This window comes from Phalangium opilio, unplaced genomic scaffold (genome assembly GCF_054372755.1).
Source record: "Phalangium opilio isolate 3A_F unplaced genomic scaffold, DU_Popi_V2 ptg000352l_1, whole genome shotgun sequence".
Classification (NCBI taxonomy): domain Eukaryota; kingdom Metazoa; phylum Arthropoda; class Arachnida; order Opiliones; family Phalangiidae; genus Phalangium; species Phalangium opilio.
This window is the reverse complement of record NW_028324228.1, coordinates 2,625,243-2,652,129: the sequence shown is the minus strand read 5'-3', so window position 1 is coordinate 2,652,129 and position 26,887 is coordinate 2,625,243. Positions and strand designations below refer to the sequence as shown.

General features: G+C 34.9%; 1 protein-coding gene across 3 annotated transcripts in view; it reads left to right on the top strand.

Annotated features, from left to right (window-relative positions):
* Positions 1-26,887, top strand: part of LOC149602857 (band 7 protein AGAP004871-like) — a 69,333-nt gene that overhangs the window by 30,041 nt on the left and 12,405 nt on the right. For all 3 annotated transcript variants that reach the window (XM_089860179.1, XM_089860178.1, XM_089860180.1), the window contains 3 exons: positions 19,668-19,847; positions 21,851-21,933; positions 23,343-23,546. In XM_089860179.1, the coding sequence (XP_089716305.1) occupies positions 19,668-19,847; positions 21,851-21,933; positions 23,343-23,546 (467 nt within the window). The remainder of the gene's footprint in view (positions 1-19,667; positions 19,848-21,850; positions 21,934-23,342; positions 23,547-26,887) is intronic.

The window sequence follows — 26,887 nt, the reverse complement described above, 5'->3', positions numbered from 1 at the left end:
GCTCGAATGGACTTTTGGTTTTCGCGTGACAATTTCGAAACCTATAAAGTGTGCCACTTTGTGTGAGAAAATTTTTTGAAGCTTATAAAAAAGCACATCCAAGTTCTAAAGCTCAATCAGAGGCTAACAGTATTTGCAAAAAGCTTAAAACGAAAGATAACTTTTAATTTCAATCCAAGCAAAATATTTCTGAGTGGAACGCCAAATCACTTAATTTAAAGGGTTTCTTTTCAATTTAATCAAATTAAATTTGTAAATTAAGAGAGATCATAGTGCGTTGGGGGAGGGTTTTTTTTTTAAATGTGGCATGGTCTTTAGGGGAGGGGTCTGAGAAAACGTGACAAAGCGTGAACTGAGGGGATGGGGTGTCAGAAAGTGCTTCTTTTTTCGTGACGTAGATTATGGACGGTCCCAAAACCATTGGCGTGACGGCTATCCCTTTTGAAATGTCTCAATGGTAGCCAACAAACAGTTTCAAGTGGTAACTATTAAAGCTATGTCCAATTACTAAAATACGGTTTGCCACTAGAATCTATTTTTTCCCTCGTTAATATAAAGGGGACGAACTAAGGAATATCTCTTTTTCTTAAGAATTTAAAATCTCACTCCATCGTAACAAGTTGAAATATTGTTTTTTTTACATATTCATTTTTGTTTCATCTAATGCATTTAGTTTTTAGATACCATGAGTGAATCATATACTAGCTCCCTATAAGTTACTCAGCCACACTGGTCTAATGTATCCAGCATTTTCTTCCCGCCAAAAAAGTGTTACCTATATGCGACCCCCAGTGAGAGAAAATAACACTGCTCTCGGCGCTTACGTATTTCTGGTAAAAATCCGGAAAAGGGGATCAACCAATAAAACTTTGAACTGTAAGGTAATTAGTATAAGCAGACGACATTTTAGAAATGTTGTGATTGTTTGCGGACGGTTCACAATCGTATTTTATTTTTGAAATTATTTTAATGGGTTAAGGTTGGCGCAATAGGAAGTTTTATTTTTTCGCATTAAAATGGCAGAATTTTTTAATATTTTTTGACGAAGCCCAAATGAAATAAACTCATTTAATTCAGAGCGTTGCCTAAGGAATAAGAATTTTTATTCCGTGGGCAACGTTCAGAGACAGGAACTATTTATGGTGAGAGAACCAAACTTTATCAAAAAACTACTACCACGACCACGACCACAGGCTCGCGGGACAAACTAATAGCCTCATCGTATAAATACGATGTGGCTAAAAATAAGAGCTAAACAACAACTTAATAGTCATCTCGAAAACCTTACTAAACTTTTAAATAATGCGTCTAAAGTACTAATAGAAAAACTTAAAGAAAGGCCCAACACATTTTTAACGAAGCCTGTTGTGAAACCAAAATTAATTTAAAATAAGCAAAAGAATGAATGTGACGCAAAGAAACCAAAACCTCCAAAACCGTTAATACCATTTGGAACTATCGTTACTTTCAAGTTCTCGATATATTAATTTCAAGGCCCTAAGAGAAAGCGTCGTCTACTATCACTTTCACCCACCTCCCCTCCTCTCGACTATTTGGAAGAAATTGCTGGACACATTAGGCCAGTGCGTCTGAGTAACTTATAGGGAGCTAGTATATGATAAACTCATGTAGATACTAATATCTTTATTTAATCATCCTATGTATATTTAGGGACGCACAACTACCCGGATTTTCCCTTAACTCCGTTGGGACACTTTTATTACTTTTCGGGAGAGCATTTTAAAAGATCGAACCTAAAAGCCACAAAGACCATCTACAGTACATAGGTAGCCATAGTGGTGAATACTAGTGAAATTGCTTGATAAGCGTAGACGTTAATCCATAAAGAAGTTTTTATACATTTCGTTCCTCCATTTTTCAGTCAGTCAGAACTTTCAATTTTATAGATACTGCCATTTTTCACCGACTAAACAATTAAAATTAAATGACGTGTATTTAAAAAGCCATTTAATAAGCTTTTTGAGTAATCTAACTCAAATTTAAATTTATATCATTACTATTAGTGGGCCTATGTGTACAATTTACGAATTTAATTCTTCACATTTATTAAATAGTAACTAAAAACCTTTGTCAGACTATCTTTACGCCAATTAAAATGGTTTTTCTTATAAAAATCAGTGTTTTTTGCATTGTTTTAAGTGAATTAGGTTAAAAAATTACATATTTCGTCGTCACTGACTGTCGTAGTCTCTATTTCCAAAGTTACTCTGTCAGCAACGCTTTCTACAGCAATATCCTTTTTTTGCCATAAAAAACCTTTTGCTTGCGCGTCTAAATAAAATTAAAACAAAATTGCCTCTAAAAATACCCAAAATTAAATCTTAGAGTTTCAGTTGGACTAATGCTATCATTTCTTTAATTTGACAGTGCAAAATTAGAATTTCTTGAAATTGTTCTTTATTAGCCTGATGTCATATATCATGAAAAAACAAAGTAATCGAGGTCAGTTTAACTGGTATTGATTATGAAACACACTGTGGAGCTTGTACGTCACCACAACGTCGCGTTTACGCAAGCACAGCGAGAAAATTGCGTGTAGCTTAAGTTCTAAACTAATTTTTCTAGCATGGACTGAAAATATTATTTCGACTCTCTTAACGCACTATATCATATGAGCCAATAATTGAGTTTTATTCTTGAGCGCCCCCTATTTGACAGCGCCATGAATCGTCCTAGTGGGAAACTCCTTTACTAAATTAAGTATACCGAACAGAGATATTTAAAATTTAGCATTCTACAGACTTTTGGCGTTGCCATAGAGACCTTTGTTGTACTGACAAACTCTCGTTCTATAAGTACACGTAGATTATATATATATATATATACCTGTTGTTTCTACATAGATTCACACGCATCTTTTAAAGCAGTCGCATAATACTTTATTGGAAGGTACGCGTATAAATTTTTATTTTGTTCAAAATTTACCGGACGGAGATGCTCAATGGTGACCGTAAAATATCGCGAGCCACCCACAGTTTGGGACCTATGGGAGAAAGTAAGAAAATATTTTATTGTAATTTTTCGTAGCAATGTAGCCAGACAGAATCAGTATACATAGACTATTTAATACTTGACCTCACGCGGACTACTATTTTCCGTTATTCCTAAGATAGACTTTCATACAAAGGAAGTAGGGCCATTTCCGTTAGTTTTTCCTCCTTATTTACATATTTCATGACTTGCATTAACTTGCAAACAATAACCAGAATAAATTAAGAACCGGGTCGTACTTAAAAATGGAATAGTCTATAATTCTCCCGGGAATTATGAAACACACAGTTCAGTAATGTCGAAGTACTGCTGTAAACCGACGCTTTAAATAAGTAATCCTATAATTTTAATCATTGAACGTGTAAAAAAACGCTTAAGGTGCGTAATAAATTATTAGTCTACATATCCTAGAAAAATAACCTTATGAATTAAAAATAAAAGCATCACATACATTTATTTCACTGACAACGTGTCAACCACATATTTATCCCAGCACTATCATTAACAGGATGGGAAATGGGAATACTAACTGTACAAACGTCTTTTTAAATTAAAATTAAGTAATTACAATGGTCTACTTAAACCTTACCTATGACATCTCTTAAAATATTCTTGAAAGTAAGCTACTTTCGATGTCGTGAAGAGAGTTTATTTTTGTTAATTGCGTTGTCGTTCGCACGTACGAGAACGTTGTAATTGAGCTGATAGTTTCGTAGGGGAAGTGAATTTTACTTACTCGTAGTTTTAAGGAATGGGTGTTTAGTTATTATCCAATCTTAAGTTCGGCTAATAGAAGCTGATTTAGATAAAACTAGTATCAGAAATTTTGGCAATATTTTAGAGTTTACAATAAAGGAGAATTTTAGTTCAGTATTCAAATATTAAAGTACCCAAGAAATTTACACAAAATCAACCAACTATGTGCTAATCAATTGAGATATAATATATTTAAATTTGAACTCGGAATAGAAAATAAAATCGACATTGAAACATTATCCCACAGGGCCCATGCCTCTTACAGTTTTAATAGATTCCAACAGCCAAGAAACTTATCTTCACCGTACCTATATATACAAGTCTTTTGGGCAACTACTTACCTTTACTACTTATTTATACACCCAGATAATCATATTCCTCTGTCTCAGTAGAAAAAGTTGATTTGTTGAAAGGCATATATTAAAACGTTCAGTTTCAAAGACATGATTATAAAAAATATTTAAAAAAAATACTTGTCCTCATTATTTTCACCAAAAGATAATTTATCAACTCTACTTTTGCTGTCAGTTTTAGATAATGGAATAGTATTATCGTCCAATATTAAGTTTTGATATTTTAAAGTACCCGGAATTGTGGAAAATAAAGCTCAATGAGTTAAATCTTTTAATTTAAAAGTAGATATATATACATATCACGGTTATTACTGAAATAAGAAAGTATAAAACGTATACTTGACCAACCATTTACAATTAAATAATCCATAAATTTCTTGAAATATATTTTCAAAAAAATGTATTTTGGTGAAAACACGAAGATTATATTTTTTAAATAATCGATGTTATATAATCATGTCTGTCACTTAAGCAACTCGATCTTGTATACTTATTTTTTACTGTTTCGATGCTTTGTCTACAAAGGCAGTATTTATTACTAAAGTTAGATTTTGCAGTTTGCAGTAAATATTGAATTCGCCTAGTAAACGTAGTTATATAACAACTTAAGATGTAATAAGGATTTGTGAAAGTGTTGGCAATGCACCGTGGCGTTGGTTTCATGTCACGCCGGAATGTCTAGCACTATCCCTATTATCCTAAGAAAATAGGGAGCTATATATTATTTTCTTATGCTATTATATACAGGAAATTAATGCCGTCACTGGCTATGGTTTTATAGAAATTTTTATCAACACTTTGTTTATTATTGATTGTATTATGATAATTCCTACCACCACGAAACTTCAGACGGCCGTTTACAAGTAGAAGAACGCAAACCCTATGTTTTTGGCTTTGTATTGAATCTTTCGTATCATGTTGCAACGGCTCTGCTAAATTTTACCCAAGCTTTTTGACTCTAATTTGAGATTATTCGTTAGAACTGTCACGTGTTAAAAAGCTGTGGTTTTACTTACTCTTCGGCCAACTATAAACCAGCCAAGCTATTTCAGTAACCGGTATCATCTGCCACCAATACCGGAGTCGATAGTTTACTGCCTTTTGGCCAAAAATCAAATATTAGATTATTCGTTAACATAAATCCATCATTGGCTTGTAGTATCAAACCCAAAGCTAAAACAAAACATTTGGTCCCAACACAACACCATTATTGGCTTATAGTATCAAACACAAAGATAAAACAACAATTTTGGTCCCAACATTGGGAACATACACTCGAACCAACTGTGAGATTCCATCAAAAACATTAACAAGTACAAAAAGAGACCTCAACCTTGAAAAGATCTAAGATCCAATGAAGGGTCAAGTATGTTATTTCCTGAATCGCCAATTAAACAATTTTTTTATAAATAAGTACATTTCATAGTTCACAACCAATATGTTGTCACTTTATTACTATTAAATACATTTTAATCGAATATTTAAGAATTTGAAAATTTTCCATGCATAGTTCTGAAATAATTATTCTAATTCACTTTCATTAATATTTAAAATATCGAAATATTACACTGCTTTATAAAATTTAAATTTGAAACTTTGCTTCGATTAATCGGCTGAAAACAGGCGAATTGCATTTAACTTATTGAATATTTTTACACAAAGTTAACAAGTTCTATTCACCTCTTTGGTGACCCTCCCTCATAATTAGGATGGTTGTACAACTCCAAATTGAACTTCAAACTTTCATGCGTAGTTCTGAGTAATTTCTCTAAACCACCGTCTTATCATTTTTCCACAGTGTATAAACATTTTTTTTACCAAATGTTTTGAACTATTTCTTAACGTCAATAAGGCAAGGCTAGACTAGACATGTTCCTCGCTCATCAATCATTCTTGTCTAGCGATCAGTCAAAAAAGTAATAGGCAATTTATAAACATTTTTACTAAGAATGATTCCTCTAGGTTCTATTTATTCAGTAAAAGAAATACCTTTGCCTTTCCTGGTTTTCTTTTTTAGTACTTTGGGAAAAATAAAATATATACTCCTTTCAAAAGCCATACTCACTTTGCCACTATTTTAATGTATTCCATTCTCTTCTTTGATATTATTTTCCTAATTCTTCGCATGGCGAGACGTACCCGAAAAGTCGATAATGGAAACGTGGTGTAAGTTACATGGCTGAGGAATATTCATTAGCAGAAAATAGTGAACCTTTTCAACAGTCCAATTAGATAGCGTGGAATTGTTACGAAAATAAATTGAGAATGGCAAAGAAAAGCAAAACGAATGGAATGGCAGTTAAAGAAGCACTGATATTACCAGATGGAAACGTACTACAGAAACTACCAGTATTAGGGCTGTGCGAATAATTGTTTTTGGAACCGAATCGAATTGTAAATCTTCTATTCGAAATCCGAATCAAGTGCTCGTTCAAACGAATATTACTCGTTCTTCAAGTTCGAGTACTCGTTTTGAAAATTATTCGTTTCGATTAATCGTTTTCTAAATAAGCCTAACAGTGCCAGTTGTTTTCAAAACGAGTACTAAAAATTTGATTTCTCGGTTTTATCAGACGAAAATTCTTTTCAAAACATGTATCAGACCAATAATATTGGCTTCAGTAGCATTGCGCCGAATCCCAATCAACCAACCCTAATCCCATTCAACCGTAAAACCCGCACTTTGGCCAGGAGCAGATGACAAAGGAGTCTCGGACGCTACCTTCCATAATGTAGAGGGCAATGGGATCCGCGAACGTCACGGTTATTAACCAAAATCATTACGCCAGTGCCACCTCTCGTAGGAAATTTGAGCTTTATTTTCCAACCAATAGCGTGGCTGCAAAGTCTCGAAAGGAGATCTGGGAAATCCCGTCTGGAGCCTCTCTTTAAAAATACGTATCGTCTGCTTATAATTAGCCTAGGCTTAACGAGTATTAGAGTTAAAAAATGGATTTCAACGGCTTTTTAATCTTTTTTTAGACTAAAATTGATAATGAAAAGCCCAGCGAGTAACGTATGTACACTATTAAAAAACTAAAATGTGTTTCAGTGCCAAATTTTTCTAAATTTCTTCTTGAATTAAATGATAGCTACAAGAGGTTGGGAAAAGAAATCACTCACGAATCACGATCTTTTAAAACCCAAGAAGTAAGAGACAGTTATTTCGTTTCCAACCTCTTGTAGCAGTCAATTAATTCCTTACTTTAAGGTCACAAAATGTAGTCTTATCTTTTATCTTAATACCAACGATTACAGCTGTTTGAATAAAGTAATTATATTGTGTATATTTATGTCGCGATCGGGTAAGACGAACCTCAGTAGCCACCGTTAGTCCGTTATTACAAAAAAATTCCCAGCAGACTTTGGTGCCAGATATAATCCACCAAAAGCATCGTCTGCTATAATGTCTGATAGCGCCTCTATGGCAAACGATACCGCTACAGCTGTGACGTACGCGGGTCCCATTGCCCTCTATATTGTGGAAGCTAGCGTCCGAGACTCCTTTGTCATCTGCTCCTGCTTTGGCGGATTTACGATTCTGTCCAATGGGACAATCCCATTGCACCGAAAATAGATTATCCGATATCTAATAGATTATTCTGGTAAAAAATGACTTTTATGTTTGTATAAAAACCCATTCCATTCTGTAAAAAGGGGCAGTTATCTTAGAGAGCTCGGCGGAGTAACTTAATTTTAATTCAAAACAATTGACGCGCAGTTAGAGTAATTTTGCTGTAATGTTTTTATTAACTAATAAACTGAAGTATTAAGTAAACATCCGTATCAAGAATTAGTCAATTTATCACAACCTTGAATTGGGAAGAATAGTCCCTCCCATATCATTGAAACTATCGTTTTTCTAAGGAAACTATTACTCGGTTAAGGGAACTGTATTCTTATTCAAATCGATTATTCGAATTTCTTTTCGAATAATCGTTTTGTAATTCGAATACTTGTTTTTCTAAAAATGGCAATTTCGATTCGAATTAAACTAATGCTATTCGAAAATTCGAGTATTTAATAATAATAATAATCTAGGCTTTGTCTATGAAGGGATTTCCACACTAAGCCTCTTGATTATTTACAGGTGGGTCCCTTTACATTGCATAGAGGGGTGGTGGCTAGCCCCTATGCCACAGCTAACCTACAGCGCCCTATACTAACTATTACCGTTAACCTCAGCAAGTTTTGATGGAAAGGAGAAACCGGGTTAGACCGCGGAGGAAAACTCCTTTTAACAAGCGGGGAGAGAACTTGCAAACTCTACGCATAAGGATTTGTTCCCAGATTTTCACCCGGTGCCACAGTCCGGGATCGAACCCGGAATCCTCTTGCTGCGAGGCTAAATCGCTAACCGCTACGCCACCCCACTTCTTATTTGCACAGCGCTTACCTGGAAAAAAAGTGTCCTATATGTTAAAGGAACAAACATTAACTTGGTTTGTTCGACGTTATAGGGAAAAATATTAAAATATGAATTTTTTTTGAAATGATGAAGTAAAAAGGACAATTAATGTCTATCACCTAATTGCTTCCTATTATTTCCGAAACTCTTACTCAAACATCGTTTCATCTGTTAGTATTCTAACATCATCCCTTCCAGCAACTGCAGACTGCTCGTGCTGGTTCAACCTCTTTTATAAAGTACCACAAATTAATGCTCTGGTGTTCACTTTGTATAATTCTTTGTAGCTTTCTGCTTTTCTCATAAAAAAGCATGGGATTTTTTGTAGTCCATAACTTAACTGAAGTTACGTTTCAGAAAACTTTTAAATTAATAAAAAAAATCTATTCACGGTGTGCCTTTTTCAAGTTTCATCAAAAACAATTAAGTCTAGGTATGTTATTTTTATAACTACGTAAGTAAGACCAAAAATTTATTTTTAGTTCAGTCTACCCTGTTAGCGTGCCGAAATCCATTTTTTTTTTTCATTTTCGTTGTGTTTGAGAACAAATGAGACCTAGGTTCATGCCTATTAATAAGCTAAGTTGACAAATTTCAGTATACTTCATTCTGGGAAAATACAATTTTTTTAGCAATCGACACTGCTTTGGTTAATTTGTACATTAAGAGCAACACTCTTACTAGCAAACACTTCGCTATCAAATCAAATCTCTGTTTTATAAAGTAAATAGTGTTAAATCTTTATTCATATGGTTTAGCACAAAACCGTTCAGAAGAAATCTCATTGTCGATATATTTATAGTTTCAAGTAAAAAATGGATTTTCTACCGAAATGAAGACTTCATAAAGGGTTGTGAAATTTAATAAGTGAAATAAGCATAAAGAATCACATTGATACTTAAGTTCTTCCGACATTCATATCTGCACAGTTTAGAGTGAAAATGCCATTATACTACTCGAATTAAGTCTTTGAAATTGAAAGATAGTGTCGGTCAGTGATCTAATTGCTCAAATCAGCATAAAGAATAACGTTTATACTAAGGCATAATAGATGGTCAATTTTCATCAAACTGGTTGAACGGCCATGTTTACATTATAGCAGATTTTCCAAAATAACCGCATGATATACACAGATTTAAATTGTTTGCTTTTTCCCCATTGCCGTTTGTTTATCCGCCTAAAATGCGATGAATGGCAACAATAATGAACAATAATTTTCATGAAACTGGTTTAACACTAACAGTCATGTTTACATTAGCGCAGATTTTCCAGCGTAACCACGTAGGGTGCACAGGGTTATAAGGTTTACTATTTGCACTTTGGCGTTGGTTTATCGGCCTAAACTGCTATGATTTAGGTTGGTATTAGATTTAATTACTCATACGCAAGGAAACGTAGAGAACCACATCATTAATTAACATATTTGCCAGATATTTTTACTTTACCGCAAAGGTTTTTGCCACGTATTATTTATGAATAGTGTCTGCTTTTGACATAAGTCAAAATCAAACCAAAGTAGAAAACCATAAAGTTCGTTCACAAATTTTCCTTCACAAACATTATCGGAGGAATTGCTACGACGTTTAAAAAGCAAATTATTATAGTAAAGTTTTTTGTGAACCTAACCCAGAAATGATTAAATCAATTTAAGGGATACTGCTAATCTTGTGTTAGGGAGGACACACTAAACTCCGTTCTTCTATTTTGCGAGTATAACTTATTTAGTATATACTAGTGGTTGCAGTGTGATGGGTTATCTGAGGCGTTGTCACAGACAACTAGGCAAATATTACCATATTGATCCAAACCTATCCACAAGAGAAAACTCTACGTGACTCTCCGGACTTCTCTGCCAACCTTATTAAGTTATTACCCTACTATCCCTGCATTATGAATATATTCCAGTACATGAATAAGTATTTTATGGCCCAAAAGGGTTGTTTGATTTAAATCAAGCGATTGTTTTAAAAAATCATTTGATTAAAATCAAATATTTATTTATCTTTTTATAAAATGTTTTCTAAGATTCCAGAAATAGTTTAAGAAAATTAACTAGAAAAGACCTATATAATTAAAAACAATCATGTCTTTGGCATATTTCAGTTTAAGTTTTTTCCAGAACTAAAGTTTTTCTTGTCACTCATTTGGTCATTTTTAACTGGAGTAAGATTCGAAATAGGCTAGAAAATGAAATAGCGGTAAAGCTACCCTTTGTACAAGCATTTGAATGTAACAATAAGAAAAAATCTGTGGAAAATATCTAATAGCTACTTAAATATCATGATTATTTTGCTTTTGGTTAATTTTGACTCAAATGTTTTCAGGATGGTAATTTACTATCTAGTAGTTCAATAAAAATAAAAAATCAAATAAATCAATGAAAATAAAAGTAAAATAAATCAATGAAAATAAAAAAATCAAATAAATCAATGAAAATAAAAACCAATTTAAATAAAAAATCAATTTTATTGATTTTTTTGAAAAATTTAAAAATTCAACAACCCTGCCTCTAACCTGCTTGTGCCTTTATTTAAGGTGTTAAGGCGTGGTGACGTTTAGAATGTAGGATGAATTATGACGGAGACGGAAATTGCAGTACATCATTGTCTCGACAGTGACGACAAAAGAAAAATACATTTTCGATATGCGTGGTTAAATGTATAAATTCATACAAAACTTTATATCTCTTATTTAGTACCCGCTTTTTAAAAAAAATCGATTTTCCATTTTTCCCATTTCCTATCTACTTATGTCAAAGATTTCTTACTTTTTAAACGGTCAATAGAATATTTTGAAAATTCAATATTAATTCCTCAACACTTACTCCCTTCAAAATAATTATTTCAATGATAAAATGTTTTCGGAGAAGGTTAACTGTTCTCGAAAAAGTGTAGATAAATAATTTATGTAGTCTGTCCTATTGGAGCCCACACTAGTTCTCGATTAATATTGCCTATTGCGCAGCCAATTAATCCCATGAGCATTATTCATCACTACTTCCTTGTCCAATTGCTAGACCTCTGTTTCTCTAATGTTTTAGCTCTTTTGTTTCGGTTTCAAGGGAACTTAGTTCCTGCTATTTCATCAGGGCGTTCCGTCACACTGATCACTTTAAACTTAGACTCGTCAATTCAACCTTGAACTAGCTCATCTAGTTGAATTTTTCGTACAAATTTACAGTTTCTTCAAGATACAATTTCCATTCCAAACTAAATATTTCACCATTTGGAGTTAAAAAATCTCCCCCTTTTTTCTTGTATTTTGATGATTTCTGATTGTCCTACCAATTCCATGTTTTTCATTTGGTTTCTTTTGCTACTCTATTGCATGTCATTATTAATTTGTAACCCCTCGGAGTACTTCTCGTTACCAGAAGTTTAAACCCCCCCCCCCTTCTGATGATTTTCTCAGCTCGGCCTTGTCCATAAATTTAGTTTTACAGAATAGCAGTCTTAACAAAGACAAATTGAAATAGCGTAAATAGGAAGTAAGTAGGGCGTTGGCGAAGTGTGATTCTCACTGCCTGGCAAGTAAAAAAAATATCCCCTTACCTTCATTCTAGGGGATATTTGACTAGAAGTAAATTTAATGAAGTAGGGAAAACGAAAATACTTAAGCAATGTGGCTTAGTGTTGTGTAGTTCTAATTTTCATTGCATAGATCTATAGTGACGTAAATCCCTTCTTTAAGAACCACTTCTAACCTTATGATGTCTCGACTTTAAAAGGGGAAACATTGTTCACCTCATTTTTAGTAAAAAGGGGGTTTCGGAAACGTTTCATCACTAAACGCTGGGCACAGTATTGAGCATAGCTCTTAGTAACTCCCATATGAAAAATTAATATTATTACTGACTTCTATATTCTCTCTGGACTTGCCAATTCAGAAATATACTTATCATATCCTTTTTACCTCTCCGAGTGACGATGACGTCACAGAAAACAATATTGGATTCTTTTACATTATCGTCGTTAAGGTTAAGATATACGCGGCGATCGGCTAGGGTTACGAGAAACGTATAGTCTCCCAATGGCATCACTTCCACCAAAGGTTCACGCAATTGCGGCTTTTCTTATCATTTACTGTGAATCAATCGCTTTATGTACCGTAAATTTACAAAAAGTGTGAAAAGGTGTTTGCTTGAAGTCAAACATTAACAATAGCTACTGACGATTAAAATCATTAACATCAATTATACTTATTTCACTTTTAAGAAAAACCTCTTAATTCGGTCGAAAGCCCTCGTCTCGCCCCGGAGAGGTTTGTTTTGGTTTCCCAACTTGTTGTCCTCTCTTCTCAATATGTATCAAGTAAAAACCGCGAATAATAGTGTTTCCCACGTGACTACTTTGAAAATTTCTTTCACCGCAATAAAGCTTAGATTGAAGGTGAAGAAAATATTCCAATAGTTTTTCTCGATTTCTCTACTAATAGTAAGACTCACATGCAAACTGATTCAAGCATGTTATAGCCCGAATGATTTTAATTATCAAACTAGCCAAGAATATCAATATTATTTAGTGCGCAATGTTCGCACTGAGTATTCGATATAAAAAGTCCCATTTTCGGTTTTCCCTGATGATAAGAGGGGAATAACTCACCTTTTGTTTTAGTCTCCCTCGGGCAGAGGCGGGCAGAGGCCCTGACTCCAACTCCTTCGCTTATTGCATTATAGAAATTGAGTTGAGTTCTATCTGTTATTACTTGCAAATAAGCACTTCATATGATGAATATTTATTGGCTTAATTATGCTTCTTTTTATTAATTTATATTATATTAATATACATGAATAATAAATAGTCTGGCAATATTGGTAACAAGAGACCTCATATTTTACGACACCTATTTTTCTACACGACAAAACAAAATTCTCATTGTTTTTTGTATAACACCTCTTTGTTTAAACCTGAATAGTTCTTTACAAAATAATAACCTTATTCTCCGTCTAAACGTTATTCTTCCATGCTTTTTCGCTATAAGTAAAGGTCAAACTATATAAAAGTTGTTTATAAGAGCTTCCATTTAAGTATGCGAAAAAACCTTTTTTGATCGTAAAAGTAAAGATTTTTCAGTTAAAAAGTATATGCCACGTGATATTTTAAAACTTTTTAATCAAAAAATGCAACCAATATTAATTTCTCCTGGTACAGTATAAATCCCATTTTTAGAACCTACAAGAAGAAAACTTAACTTTCTAGATCATAGAGCTTTTCGATTTTTTTATCATCGTTGTTGTATTCAAGTTGCTATGGAAACGACATTCTGTTGTTAACTTTCCGATTGCTTTTCACAGTGCTGGAAAGAGAAGCACCTGTCGCGTGATTGCCCAAACAGAAACCCAGCCAACGAAATGTTTCTCATTAAGTCAGTCGCGCATGGGCAATCGTAACGACCCCGATATATCTCGTTTCAGGGCAAAAATATGTTCCCCCGTTACTTTAAAAAGCGCAAGCGAAAGTATCAATTAATAAACGTTATTAAGTCATTTAATAACTTTGCGCTCCTTCACCATTGCGTATACAAACGTCAACCACACGCATTCCCAGTGTTAGAAATACATTTATTTCGCGGATGAATTTTACAAACGATCAGAAGTTTCATTTCAGCCTTCTCTATGAGATAAGAACTTCTTCTAACTTGATGTAAACGTAGACTGTCCTAAAGTAGTCGTTATTAATTTTGATGTCGTGGTGTAAAGAATATTAAATTTTGATACTTCGTTTTAACTGTTCAACGTTGCTGGGAAAACTGATGGTATACATTGCTTTACATCTTCTAAAGCTGTATCATATATAATACTTTGAATTCAATGAATACGCGCTTTATTATGAAATACTGTGAACTCAAATACTCGTTACAGAAACCTTAATGTACACACATGGTAAGTTTTTCTGATCTTCTTTCAAAGACAAAAGAACTAAATCATTGGATTTTGGTCTTATTCCAAAATTGTTTTAAGTTTGTTGGGTTAATTTTTGAAATAATGAGGCATACAGAAGACTTTGTGCTAAGCCTTTCGGAGGTGAAAATTGCCGTATCGTGATAGTACGAGACGTCTTTGTTTCGGAAAATTTCTGTGTGTTACTTCTCGATATCCGAGTTTTCGGTGTGCGACCGCTTGGTAAAGGGGTTTTATGGCGCGGGACGTTTATGTATCTATGTTCTTTAGCTGCGAGACGTTACAGTTTTGGGTTTTTTGGTTGTCGGAAATATCGGTATCAGAATCATTTCGGTGCTTAGGTCATTTAAGAAGCGGACATTTTGTTGATTATAGTGTTGGAAAATGATTGACAAGAGCGCATGGGAAATATTTCAATTGCATTATGTTTTATTTCCATAGTTTTGTTAATTTTATAAATAACTAGCTGTTACCCGCGGCGTCGCTCGCGTTTAATAAAAACTTCCATCAAAATGATGTAAAGAATGGGTAGATTTTACTGATTAATAATATTTTTGTAGAACCCTAGGAGCGAAGGCACTCGGTTTTGCCCCTCGAGATATTTTTTATTACTTTTCACGCGGACATTATTCCTTAAAGAAGGGTGTTTTTAAATTTTTGGCCGCCATTTAAAAAGATGGCAACAAATCGAACCCGAAAGACCATTGATCCCGTCTATAGGTTAAAGGAAACCAGTGTACTCAATATTTGTGAAATAGGTAGAAACGCGCGGACTTCGTTGCATAGAGAAGAATTTTTACATTTCTGGTTGCCATTTATTAAGATTATGAGTAGCGTTCCTGCTAATTTTCAGCCTTCTAGGGCAAGAGGTTTAGGCTGGGCGTGAATTATCAGTCAGGACTTTGATTTATATAGATATAGATTGAAAAATCTTGGGAATCTAAAAGACTGAAAGTGCTTTGTTTTCTAAATAAATTAAAAAATAACTTAAAATGAGCTAGGTTCTATTAAGATTGTTTGCATTTAACGTGTAGACGTTGCCTTGAAAACTTTAGAATGCATCGAAAACAGCGGTGCATCCTAAAGTAATGAATGTGCCTAGACTTAGTTACTTTGCGAATATGATATTATCAGCTCTGCAAAATCAAAGCTAAACGGACGATGAAAAAAAACATCAATAGATATTTTACTCATCTTCCAATTAGTACCTATCGGCTTAATTGAAACCTTCGGGAAACATCTCCGAATGATTTTACACATCAGAAGAGATTCAGATGTAGTTGCATCTCCGTCGAAGCTTCCAGCTAACAAAATTCCCATGGGACAAAATATGTTGATGAACATTCGAGATACCATAAACTTCGTAAGCCATGAGATTATCCTGACGCGCTGCTTGGAGCAATCTCGAAAAACTTTGTTAGTTTGAAAGCTGGACTCTCAGCGATAGCTTTGAGATCCAAACTATAATTTATCGATGAGTTTCATATCTAGTTTAACTTATATAATTATTTGCATATGAACGTTGCATTTTTAACCAACCCAACAGGTCTTTTTATTAGGAAAGAGTCGATAAAAATCCACTGAATTCCCTCTTCACCCTCCCTTTAATATATGTCGAAGTGTTGAAAGTCTTTTATCTCCTTATTTGCATAGCTAAAAGAATAACTTTACGCGAGAATAGCGTTTTTCAAAACAGCGTATCTTTATATATAAGTATTTTGAAAAACTACATCTATATCTATATAAATCAAAGTCCTCACTGACTCACTGACTGACTGACTGATAAACAACGCCCGGCCCAAACCGCTTGCCCTAGAAGGCTGAAACTTTGCAGGAATCCGCCACCATCTTAAAAAATGGCGCCCAGAAATGTAAAAAATCTTCTCTATGCAACAAAGTCCGCGCTTTTCAACCAATTTCAAAAATATTTAGTACACTGGTTTCCTTTAACATCTAGATGGGCTGAATGGTCTTTTGGGTTCGAGATGTTGCCATCTTTTTAAACGGCGCCCAAAAACTTATAAACCCTTTATTATAGAATATGTCCGCGTGAAAAGTAATAAAAAATGTTCCCACGGGGTGACGGGCATCACCGAGTGCCTTCGCTACTAGGGTGCTGCAAAATTATTAGTCATCAGTAAAATCTACCCAATGTTTATATCCTTTTGATGGAAGTTCTTATTACACGCGAGCGACGCCACGGGTAACAGCAGTTCTTGTACAAAATTATTCTTTTAACTATGCAAATAATGAGATATTTAGTGAAATTTAAATTCTTTGCTTTACTCAAAAATTTTGAAGGGAGGGTGAAGAGGAAATTCAGCCTGTAGAAATTAGAGCTCGGCATTATCTATCCATTATCCTCGTTAATTTATTTTTATCCATACTCCAAAATTATCCACAGAACTGACATGTTTAATCGTCTTGTATCCACAACTTTGTTTATAAATAATTGGTTATCCACCAATTTGTGGATAATGGATAGAAAATGCCGAGCTCTAGTAAAGATTGCCCTATACCAGACCCGTAATATTTTATCTTTGTGATTGATCCCCATAAAAGTATAGTTTTTTTAATTTAAAAGTAAAAGGTCAGTAAAAAACAACATGGTGTAGATAGGGGTGTGTCGAAAGAGTATTTAGTGTTTAGTGTCAACATATACAGGAAACTCTTTCCGGTAAATAAAGCAACGGAAAGAAAAACTGAAAACATCTAGAACGCGCTTCCTATAACCTTTTTTTCGGTTGAAAACACGAGCAGGTTGCTGCTGGTTTGTTATGAGATAAACCAGAAGTAGGATAAGGGACTAGAAGTAGAGCTCTAGCATTGGTAATAGATCCTGGCCTGTATATATATACACCTCGTAGGCGTTGTCCTGGCAGTTGTGAAAAAAATTTATTTTAGGCCGCTTCCATCGCGCCTACACTAGAGAGAAAAAATTGGTCGAGTTCCAAAGCCGCGGAACACGGACGTGGCCCGTGGGTGCTTGAATCTAGTTCGGCCGTCTACGCCGCGAGCGTCTCACGTTTTAGAGGGAAAATACCAAAACTGTTACGTGTGTTATCAAAAATATTCACTTTCCCGGACAAAGTAGAAGAAGACACAAAATTTGTCATCGAAATTGGAGAAACAAGAGCGCGGTTAGGCTCTCGTTAAAATAACCCTCTGCCACTGGTGCGTCAGAATGTCCGGGAAAAGAATTGAGCTGCTCATAACTCTTAAAACCTCTAATATCCCTGCACCCACGGAACCATTTTCACAAGGGGAAAGGTACCGTGAACTTGTATTCGGTATTTCGATCGCCAGCGCACAAGGGGAAAGTTTAATCAAGAATGATGGGGGATCATGCTAAATATTTGAGAAATAGGCGCGCTAACTGTGGAACAGCTCAAATCCGGTGGGATACTAAAAATGGGTTAGAAATAGAAAAATGGCCATTTTTTCCGAGTATCGCTTCCCCTTTTGTGTGCCGAAAATGGAAATTATCATTTCGTCACAATGAGTGACTAGAAACTACATTCCTTCTCATGTTGAGAAATTCACTTCACCGGACTTGTAGTTACCAACGAAAAGGAATGTTTCCTCTTGACTACGACATAAAGTGAGATTTGACTCAATTATGTTGAAAATGTTTCAAATAAGTCTTGTAGATACAAAGAAAACGTGACACACCTAGTGAGAAAGGTTGTTACAAAGAATGATCCGCTGGACTTCGCATGATTTATGCGTATGATTTAAAACGTTTAATTTACCGCCGTGACTCAAAACTATGTAATTGACTTTTAGTTTAGTAACTTAATTGATGGGGCGCAAAAAATTGGACGAACTTTAAAAAGCTCTCATACTGCTAATATTATGGTAATCCTATGGACAGTCTATTTTTCTCAAGAAAGAAACACGTCCCTTGAAAGGATAGTATTGGAATATCGATCGAAATTTTTTTAAATATCGATACGTTTTAGCCACATCGCATGACATTTATCAACGAAAGTGTTATTATTTTAACGTGGCCCGTAGATGTGCTAGTACTAGTAGTTCCTCGTTCGTAATTATAAGGGGAGAGTGAAGAGGTATTGAAGTGTGGCGGTAAGGTTTAAGCATTGTATCTATACTTATACCTTGCTAGTATCATTTAGCCTTAACTTAATTGGGAGGTTTTATACTCCCTTAAAATTGTTCACAATTTAGGTCAAGGGAATTGTATGAAACTGCACAACATTCATATAATTTCGGAATTTTAAAAGCAATACCCTTCACAGCGGCAAAGTGATTACAAGTAACCCGTAATCGTTTTACAGGGAATCTGAGAATGTTTAACCACTGGAATAACAATTCATTTAGAAGCAATTTAATTGCAGCAAGGTTAACTGGACTACATAAACAACGTAGCTTCATTAGGGCTGAATCATCTTGTTTTTAATAGAATATAAAATACGTCTGTTTAGCCAGGGAATATTGATATAGGAAAACTTACAAGGTCAGAGGCGATTCATATCACGATCTCGGAGACTTCGGGAGAATTTACTGGACGCATTTACCTTTCGGAGTCTTGACATCCGTGTACATAAATATCGATTAAATGAAAAGGTGTTCGTAGGTCTTTAACTTCGTAAATCCGCTGCTCTTTTAAATGCTAGCTTTGGCCAAGGGAAATGAACTTCCGGGTGTGTGTTAATGGTTTTAAGAGGTAGAATGGAAACAGTATTTGAAGTTATGTGGGAGCTTATATACATTGAATAATATAACCTTAAAATATTTGAAAGAATGGTTTCTTGTTCAGCTGCTGTTCATGTACTTCGTTTTCACTTTTGCACGCCGTCTATTGATAGTGCAAAAGTATTATTTTTATAAACGGAAAACCTAAAGCCAGTCGAGCACGCTCGCGTTTCAATTGAAATATACCTGCCCACGAGAGGGAAACGATGAAAAATTTCCCAGTGGAATTCCGGCTTTGGTTTTTTTTTTCGTGTTGCACTATTAGAATAATAACAGAAGTAAATAAATTGACGTTAGAATTACGAGAAATCTTTTCAACACAGTTAGGGCTATTCACATAAATTTTCTCTACGCTTTTTAAGTACGGTACGATGTGGCTACTAATACGACCCCGTCCCTTGGGAATCTTTTAATAATAACAATAATATAAATTTGACCGGTGCCGTGAAAAGGATAACCTGTGTCCAACGGGCACATCTTGCTATTTATACATCTAAAATTTTTATCTATTTCATTTTCACAGCGGACACTACCGATTCTGGCCTAGGCGTCTGCGGATGGATTCTCACGATATGTTCTCTGTTTCTTGTTGGCATCACTTTTCCCTTTTCGCTTATGTTTTGCATAAAAGTCGTCCAAGAGTACGAAAGAGCCGTTATCTTCAGACTGGGAAGACTGCTCCACGGAGGGGCAAAGGGCCCAGGTAGGTTTAAATATTTATTACTTTGTTATTGGAATCCTTGAAATTTTCTACAGATGTGATTTATGAAAAGGTTAAAATAGGCAGAAATTTCACCAAAAAACGTAAGCTTAACTCTCACTTGGCAGAAAATCACGACGGAATACGGCGGATTGTAGTTCAACTGAAAACACTGATGTCGTTCTCTGGCAGAATGTACTTTCTATGTTTTCGGTTGTTCTTGACGTAAACCTGGGTAGTCCACCAATGATTGGATGATTTTTAAATCGTCATTGCTGACGTACTTTTTGAAGGAAAGAAGGCATTTTTTTAATTCGAGCTCAATGACAGGCAGCGCTATTTCACAAAATTTCACAAAATATTTGTATAATATGTCGGGAAGCTAGATTTGTTTTTCCCTGCATTTTAAAGCTTATTGTATAAAAATACGTTGGAATGTGTCATTTCCTAACTATAGAACTCGAGTGACGTGATTCGATTCGAAATCACGCCGTCAAATTTCCGTCCAGTTCTCAGCATCTGCAACGATTTAGGTCTAGCGTCAGTTTTTCGTCGTGATTTTCCACCGAGTAAGAATCAAGCGTTAAGCGTGTTTTTCATGTAACAGAATTATGGAAAACAAGCTACCCCCCTCCAGGCAGAAAGGACACTCGTGCGGGATATGTAAGATGATAAAAAAGTTAAACAATAGGGGCTAAAAAACCAAGCATGAGGTAAAAACTTCTTTACTAGACGACAGTTCTGAGCGAGACTGATAAATATTAGCTTAACAACAGAACTCGCAGCAGACAGCTTAAGTCTTTAGAAGGAAGGTTATCCCCTTGCACCATCCCCAAACCACCGCACCATCGCGCGCCTCTGAGAAGGAGGAGTCTATTTACCCTTTTTTTGTGATTTCAACTTGAGTTTGTTCTGGTAGGGTCACCAAATAAGTGTTTACTTTAAAAACATCGTAATCAGAATGATGGGGATGAAAAGTCCCGAACACACAGTATTACTGTCCGCATACATTGCCAAAGCTAGAGTAGAGAAACCTTGAAAAGCTGGCGCAATACTCGTGCGAGGGAGAATTCTCCCCCGCACGAGTAAAAAATAGTGCTTTTTCGCAGCTAAAATATACCTTTCGCAAGGGCAAGTTATTTTACGAAAGTGCAACCGGCGCACCGAAGCAGAATAGTTATATCCTGTTTAACATTAATACTGCCCTAATTGATAGCTGATTAATCGTCTGCTTTTTTGCTCATGGAATATCCAACATACAAATGAATGTCTATTCTAGACAATAGGAGGATTAAAAATATATTATTTTGTTTATGTTTAGCAGTTGTATCATTCATCGCGTTATATAATCCAGGGTTATTATTGACTGTTTCTATTACCGTATATTAGTACTTGCTCTTAGTCGCGCGAAAATACACTTATCGTTTCGACCTGCTGCAACATTTCCGCTGGAGGCACGTTTTTGCTTTGTTTTGCCTCGATTTGCCCCGTGAAAACCTGCCTTTATGCTGTCCTACATATATAATTTCAATTGAATGAAGCAGCGTCATTACAATTTCAGAGCCTAGTTTTCCAAAATCTTGCCATTAAGAACAGCGATTTTCATTTAATTTCCTGACGTATTTTTTAGTAGAATAGTTTTTATCAAACTCAAGATTTTTTGATATGGAAGAATTCCAGTAGCTTTAAGGTGAAACGTTTAAAATAAAATAAAAACAAAACGTTTCTTGCATGAGAGTTGATTAGTTTTGAAAGGTCAGTCAACTCTGCAATGAACTCTTTTGGAAGCCCAATTTAAGCAAACCGGGGCTCAATGTTCATTGCTGCTTTGCGTAGACTCTGATGCGCAGATATTTTATGTGCTACTTATGAACTAAGCCAACAGAGCAATATTAAAACAACATCCTTTAGCACATCATATATTTAGTAAATACTGCATATTTGATTGTTTAACGGTTGATAATATTAAATTGCCATTGTATTCCCTCATTTTTACTATTTTAAAGGAATCTTTTTCATCTTGCCATGCATTGAACACTACACTAAAGTGGACTTGAGAACGTTAACTTTCGATGTCCCCCCACAAGAGGTAAGACAGAAAGTGGATTAAAAAAACCTTACAGAAATGAATCAGCCTTCGTAAATGTCCGTTATCGTAATGTCGCGTGATGAAAATAGACCTGATTTGTTTCCATGATTTAGTTCCTGAAATACTTTTACGAATTTACCTTTTTTAAATAACTTTCTGATGGTTTCGTCCATCTCCAATTTTAAATAAATAACTTTCTGATGGTTTCGTCCATCTCCAATTTTAAATCTTTACAACTTTTCTGGGAAACCAGTGAATTCGAGGGTTTACAATCATATTCTTAAAAGTCTAAGTATCTTGCATAATGTTAAGTGTAATTGCATCTCCCAAAAATAGTTCTAGGTGGGGTGGCGAAGCGGTTATCACTTTCACGTTGCAGAAAGAAGGTACCAGTTTCGATTCCGAACAGTGGGACCGAGTGAAAACATGGGTGCTAAACCCTTAAATGTAGTTTGCAAATTCTCACTTCGCGCATTTGTACCCAGTTTCTCTGAGGTAAAAGGTAATAGTTGATATGCGGAGCCGGGTAGCCGTAGCATGGGGATATCCACTTCCTCCCCTCATGATTGTAGAGAGAACCGCTTAGAAATAAGCTCCAGACTCAAGAGGAGATCTATTCGGTACGCGACAGTTTGGTCTCGACGATTTGGCCTAGGGAAAAATGGGTCCTGGGAAAAATTGGTCTAGGGAAAATTGTTCTCAGGACAGTTTCGTCTCGAGACAATTGGGTCTTGCTGCAAATGGGTCTCGGGATAATTTTGTCTCGAGACAAATTGGTCCCGGAACAATTGGGTCTACGGGACAAATTGGTCTCTGGACACGAAAGTCTCGTTTTAAAAAAATTATCACCCCTTCAGCATTTTTTTTAACCAGCCAAATTTAACCAAACCAAACTTAACCTAACCGAACCCATTCAAAACCAAACCAAACCTAACCCAACCTTGTTTGGAGGTAAGAAGATTATTTATTTATTTATTTGGAAATTGTGGCAACGATTATTGGGACCAGTGTTTTGGAAAAGGTGGCAACTAATTAAATAACCAAGTAATCACGATACCAAATATTCCCGAGACCAAATAATCACCAGACCTAATAGTCCCGAGACCGTAAAATCACGGGACCAAACAGTACCGAGACCAAAAAGTCCCGAGACCAAAAAATCACGAGACCAAATCGGTGAGACCAAAATGGCGAGACCAATTCAGCGAGACCATATTTTCCTGTTCCGGATCTATTCGCAGATAAAGCTTAGACAATAGATTATAATTTATTCACCAATGGTATGGTTGTTTAATCCATGGATTTAGGATTTATCAATTTACTTACAGAGAACTTGTACTATTAGTTTTTGCATAACTTACCATCTATAAAATAAAAATGGCTCTCATACCAAAATTTCTCTACGGTAGGTTCTGACCAAGGACTCCGTAACTGTATCCGTTGATGCAGTGGTCTACTACCGCGTCCACAACGCCACAGTCTCAGTGGCTAACGTTGAAAATGCTCATCACAGCACACGATTATTGGCCCAGACAACATTGAGGAACATGCTCGGAACTCACAACCTTCACGAAATTCTATCAGATCGAGAGTCCATTTCAAGTTCCATGCAGGTTCGAAAATTAAATTTAATTTTTCAAACTAGCCCGGACAAAGTTCTTGGTTTATATCGTGGAGTTAAATGGTTGTGACAAAAACGATCTTTTTAATTACTTTACTAAAACGTTTCTTTGAAATATTGTATCGCAACCCCAATGCTGTGCCATAGTTTGTATCGTTTATTCAGACTAATACGAGTAATGGGTGAGACTCCTATGTCGTAAAATAGCGATGACGCTTTTATCAAATGTGACAAAAACTACTTTTTCTACAGAGAAAAATAATAACATGGGAGTTATTCTTGCGGAATATTACTGTGTTTGATGAAAACAAAAACTTTACCTTTGTGTTACACAAATGTTAGTTTTCAAAGAGATTCATTTAACTTGTCGGCCGTAATTATAATTCAAGGTGTAAAAACATATTAATTTCGATTCCATTACGCTATCTTCCAAATTAGATGAACATCACCCAAAAATCCTAAATGTAAACTAGCTTAGTAATTACAGACTTTCAGCAATTCCGATAAAAAATTAATAATATAGCAGTGAATGTAATGCCAAATTAACCTCAACTTCAGTGCATAATTTTCCATTATCAATGGAGACATTATAATGTAGACGATGGATAGAAACAGCAGGGTTCGTACGGAACCTGGATAACCTAGAAAACCTGGATATGTCAGAGATTTGTAAAATGTTTTAAAGATTCATAGATAAGTCAGGGATTTAAATTAATTTTCTAAAAAGTCAGGGATTTAAATTAATTTTCTAAAAAGTCAGGGATTTCGTTTGATATATGGACCAGGCGTGATGAAGTGGGCTCTAGAAAGCACCTTAAAATGGTCAGGGATAAAGATATTGTCAAAATTTGGTCAGGGATAACCTGGATATGTCAGTTATTATCAATATAAAAAATTCGTCCGAACCCTGAACAGACATTAAGCAAAAGTGCGAAAGAAACGTTGCTTTAGCTATACATAGAACAAGGTTGTTATCTACTTATTATTCAAAACAATTTCATGTCTCTTAACTAGACGTCCATTAAATAGACCTAAAATAGAAGAACGTTTCTCTGATTATTTATGGCTTAACCTATAATTTGATTCAATATGAATGCCCTATTGAAGGAAAGGGCGGCTCTGTTGATGCCCTTATAGATCTATGGCTTAGCTTGGTAAATGCTAGTTAAGCAGGAGCAAATCAGACCTAATGCACCATGTCTGATTGGTTCCTCTCTTTGGCAAGATAAAATTCGTGTCCATAAGGTTAGCCAAATGCTAGGGGTGATAACGAAGTCGCCTGTTGCTTTAACAGAACGTATAAAGCATCATTATGTACTGTACAGCATATTGCTTTAGTTTCAGTTCTACCTCAGAGGGTTTCATCTCACCGTTAGTATTAGTTTGATACAACGCTATGAGTCCTGCTAGATGAAAATTAACTTTTACTTAGCAATGACGGTCAATTCGAACTATAGCCGAGATTGGGGTTGTTGTGCATACCATATTTCTAGTAAATTGAGAGAAAATGGTTTATAATGTAGGTCGTTATTGATAACGCTAACCCAAAGAGATAGCAAAGTTTATGGAGTTTTAGTAAGGTTGGACTTGCCCAACCCTTCTCCAAACCAAAACCTATTCATCTGGGGTGATCACATATCATAACTCGCAATGTAAATTTTCGAAAATTAAGGTGAAAGAACCTTAACTCTGGGGAAAACATTATGATTTTCCCTCTTCGTAAACCACAAAACTATGCAAAAGTAGCTCATGATGTACCGTTCTTAACTTGGTAAACACAAGCAGGCGGAATAATTACCCAGAATTACTGACACCACGTTATAAAGTATGAGGAAGTATGTGATGTTTACGAAGCATGTACGCTACTGGCGTTTATCGTTAAAGATACGCTTAGTAATATTTTGTGACATTAAGGGAGGGTGAAATGGAAAATCAAGTGATTTTTTATCGATAATTATACTAATTATAAGGTATAGTCCCATTGGACCGAAACCGCTTTTTGGTTTTTTATGGAGAATATATTTAAATTTCCAGCCCAATGGCGGGTTTCTGCTGAATGGGAATTTATTTGAAAGAATTAGTTAATAAAATGTCTGTGAGGATTTCGAATCACCGCAGCAGCATGGTAGAATATCAGGCTTTTAATTCAGAGGCTCGGGTTCAAACCCAGAGAAGGAAATAATAAGTTTGGTAAGGTCAGGGTTAGGTTATGTTTGGTTAGGTAAATAATATTTTATAAACTATTTAACTATTCTACGCCTTTTCCAAAATATTTATGTTTAGCTTCATTGACTTCTCAAATAATATGCCTTTTCCAAAACATTACTGTTGTGTTAGGTTAGGTTTGGTTTGGTTAAGTTAGGTTAGTAATATTTTATAAATCATTTAACAATGTTACGCCTTTTCCAAAATATTGATATTTTATAGCTTCATTGACTTCTCAAATAATATGCCTTTTTCAAAACATTACTGTTATGTTAGGTTAGGTTTGGGTTGGTTAAGTTAGGTTAGTAATATTTTATAAATCATTTAACTATGGTACGCCTTTTCCAAAATATTCATGTTTAGCTTCATTTACTTCTTAAATAATATGCCTTTTCCAAAACATTACTGTTAGGTTAGGTTAGGTTAGGTTACTTCTATTATTCGAACCTTACAGGAGGGATTTCTACAATTATAGTAACTAATTTTATCCTTTTTCTTATTTAATTGAAACAAGTAGCCATTATTAATGTATAGAAAGCCGCCTTTATTAGCAATTCTCTCCATTATCAATCACTCTTAAAATTAAATTTTGCATTTCAAACATCAATATATATATACAACAAAAACTGTAGGGTAAAAAAAAATTCCTTAAAAAAAGTGAAAACGTTTGCTTTTTAAATTTTGATATATATTTTCCCAAAACCGCACATTTGGGCTGTTTTCGGTTGAATGGGAAACGCGTTCGGTTGAATAGGAAACGCGTGCGGTCGAATGGGACACAAGGAATTATAAGACCTATATTCACATTGAAACATCCAAGAAAATACATCCGAATAATTTTAGAAGTCAAATTAGGTTGAGATTTAAACTAGTGCAGCAAACCTCAAATTATTTTATTCAAAAATTCCATTTGCTATACAAATACACTTTCATTGTGAAAATAAATATACTGAATTTAACAGGTATGAGAAAACGGTGTGAGGGAAAGAGGTTAAGTAAAAAATGATCGCTTTTTTATCCCAATGTTACGTTAATTAAATACGAGTTATTAACTGAAAGGTCATTTTATTTCGATTTTATTTTATATTGGTTTATAAATTATTTGCAGACGTTTAATTTCCAAACTAA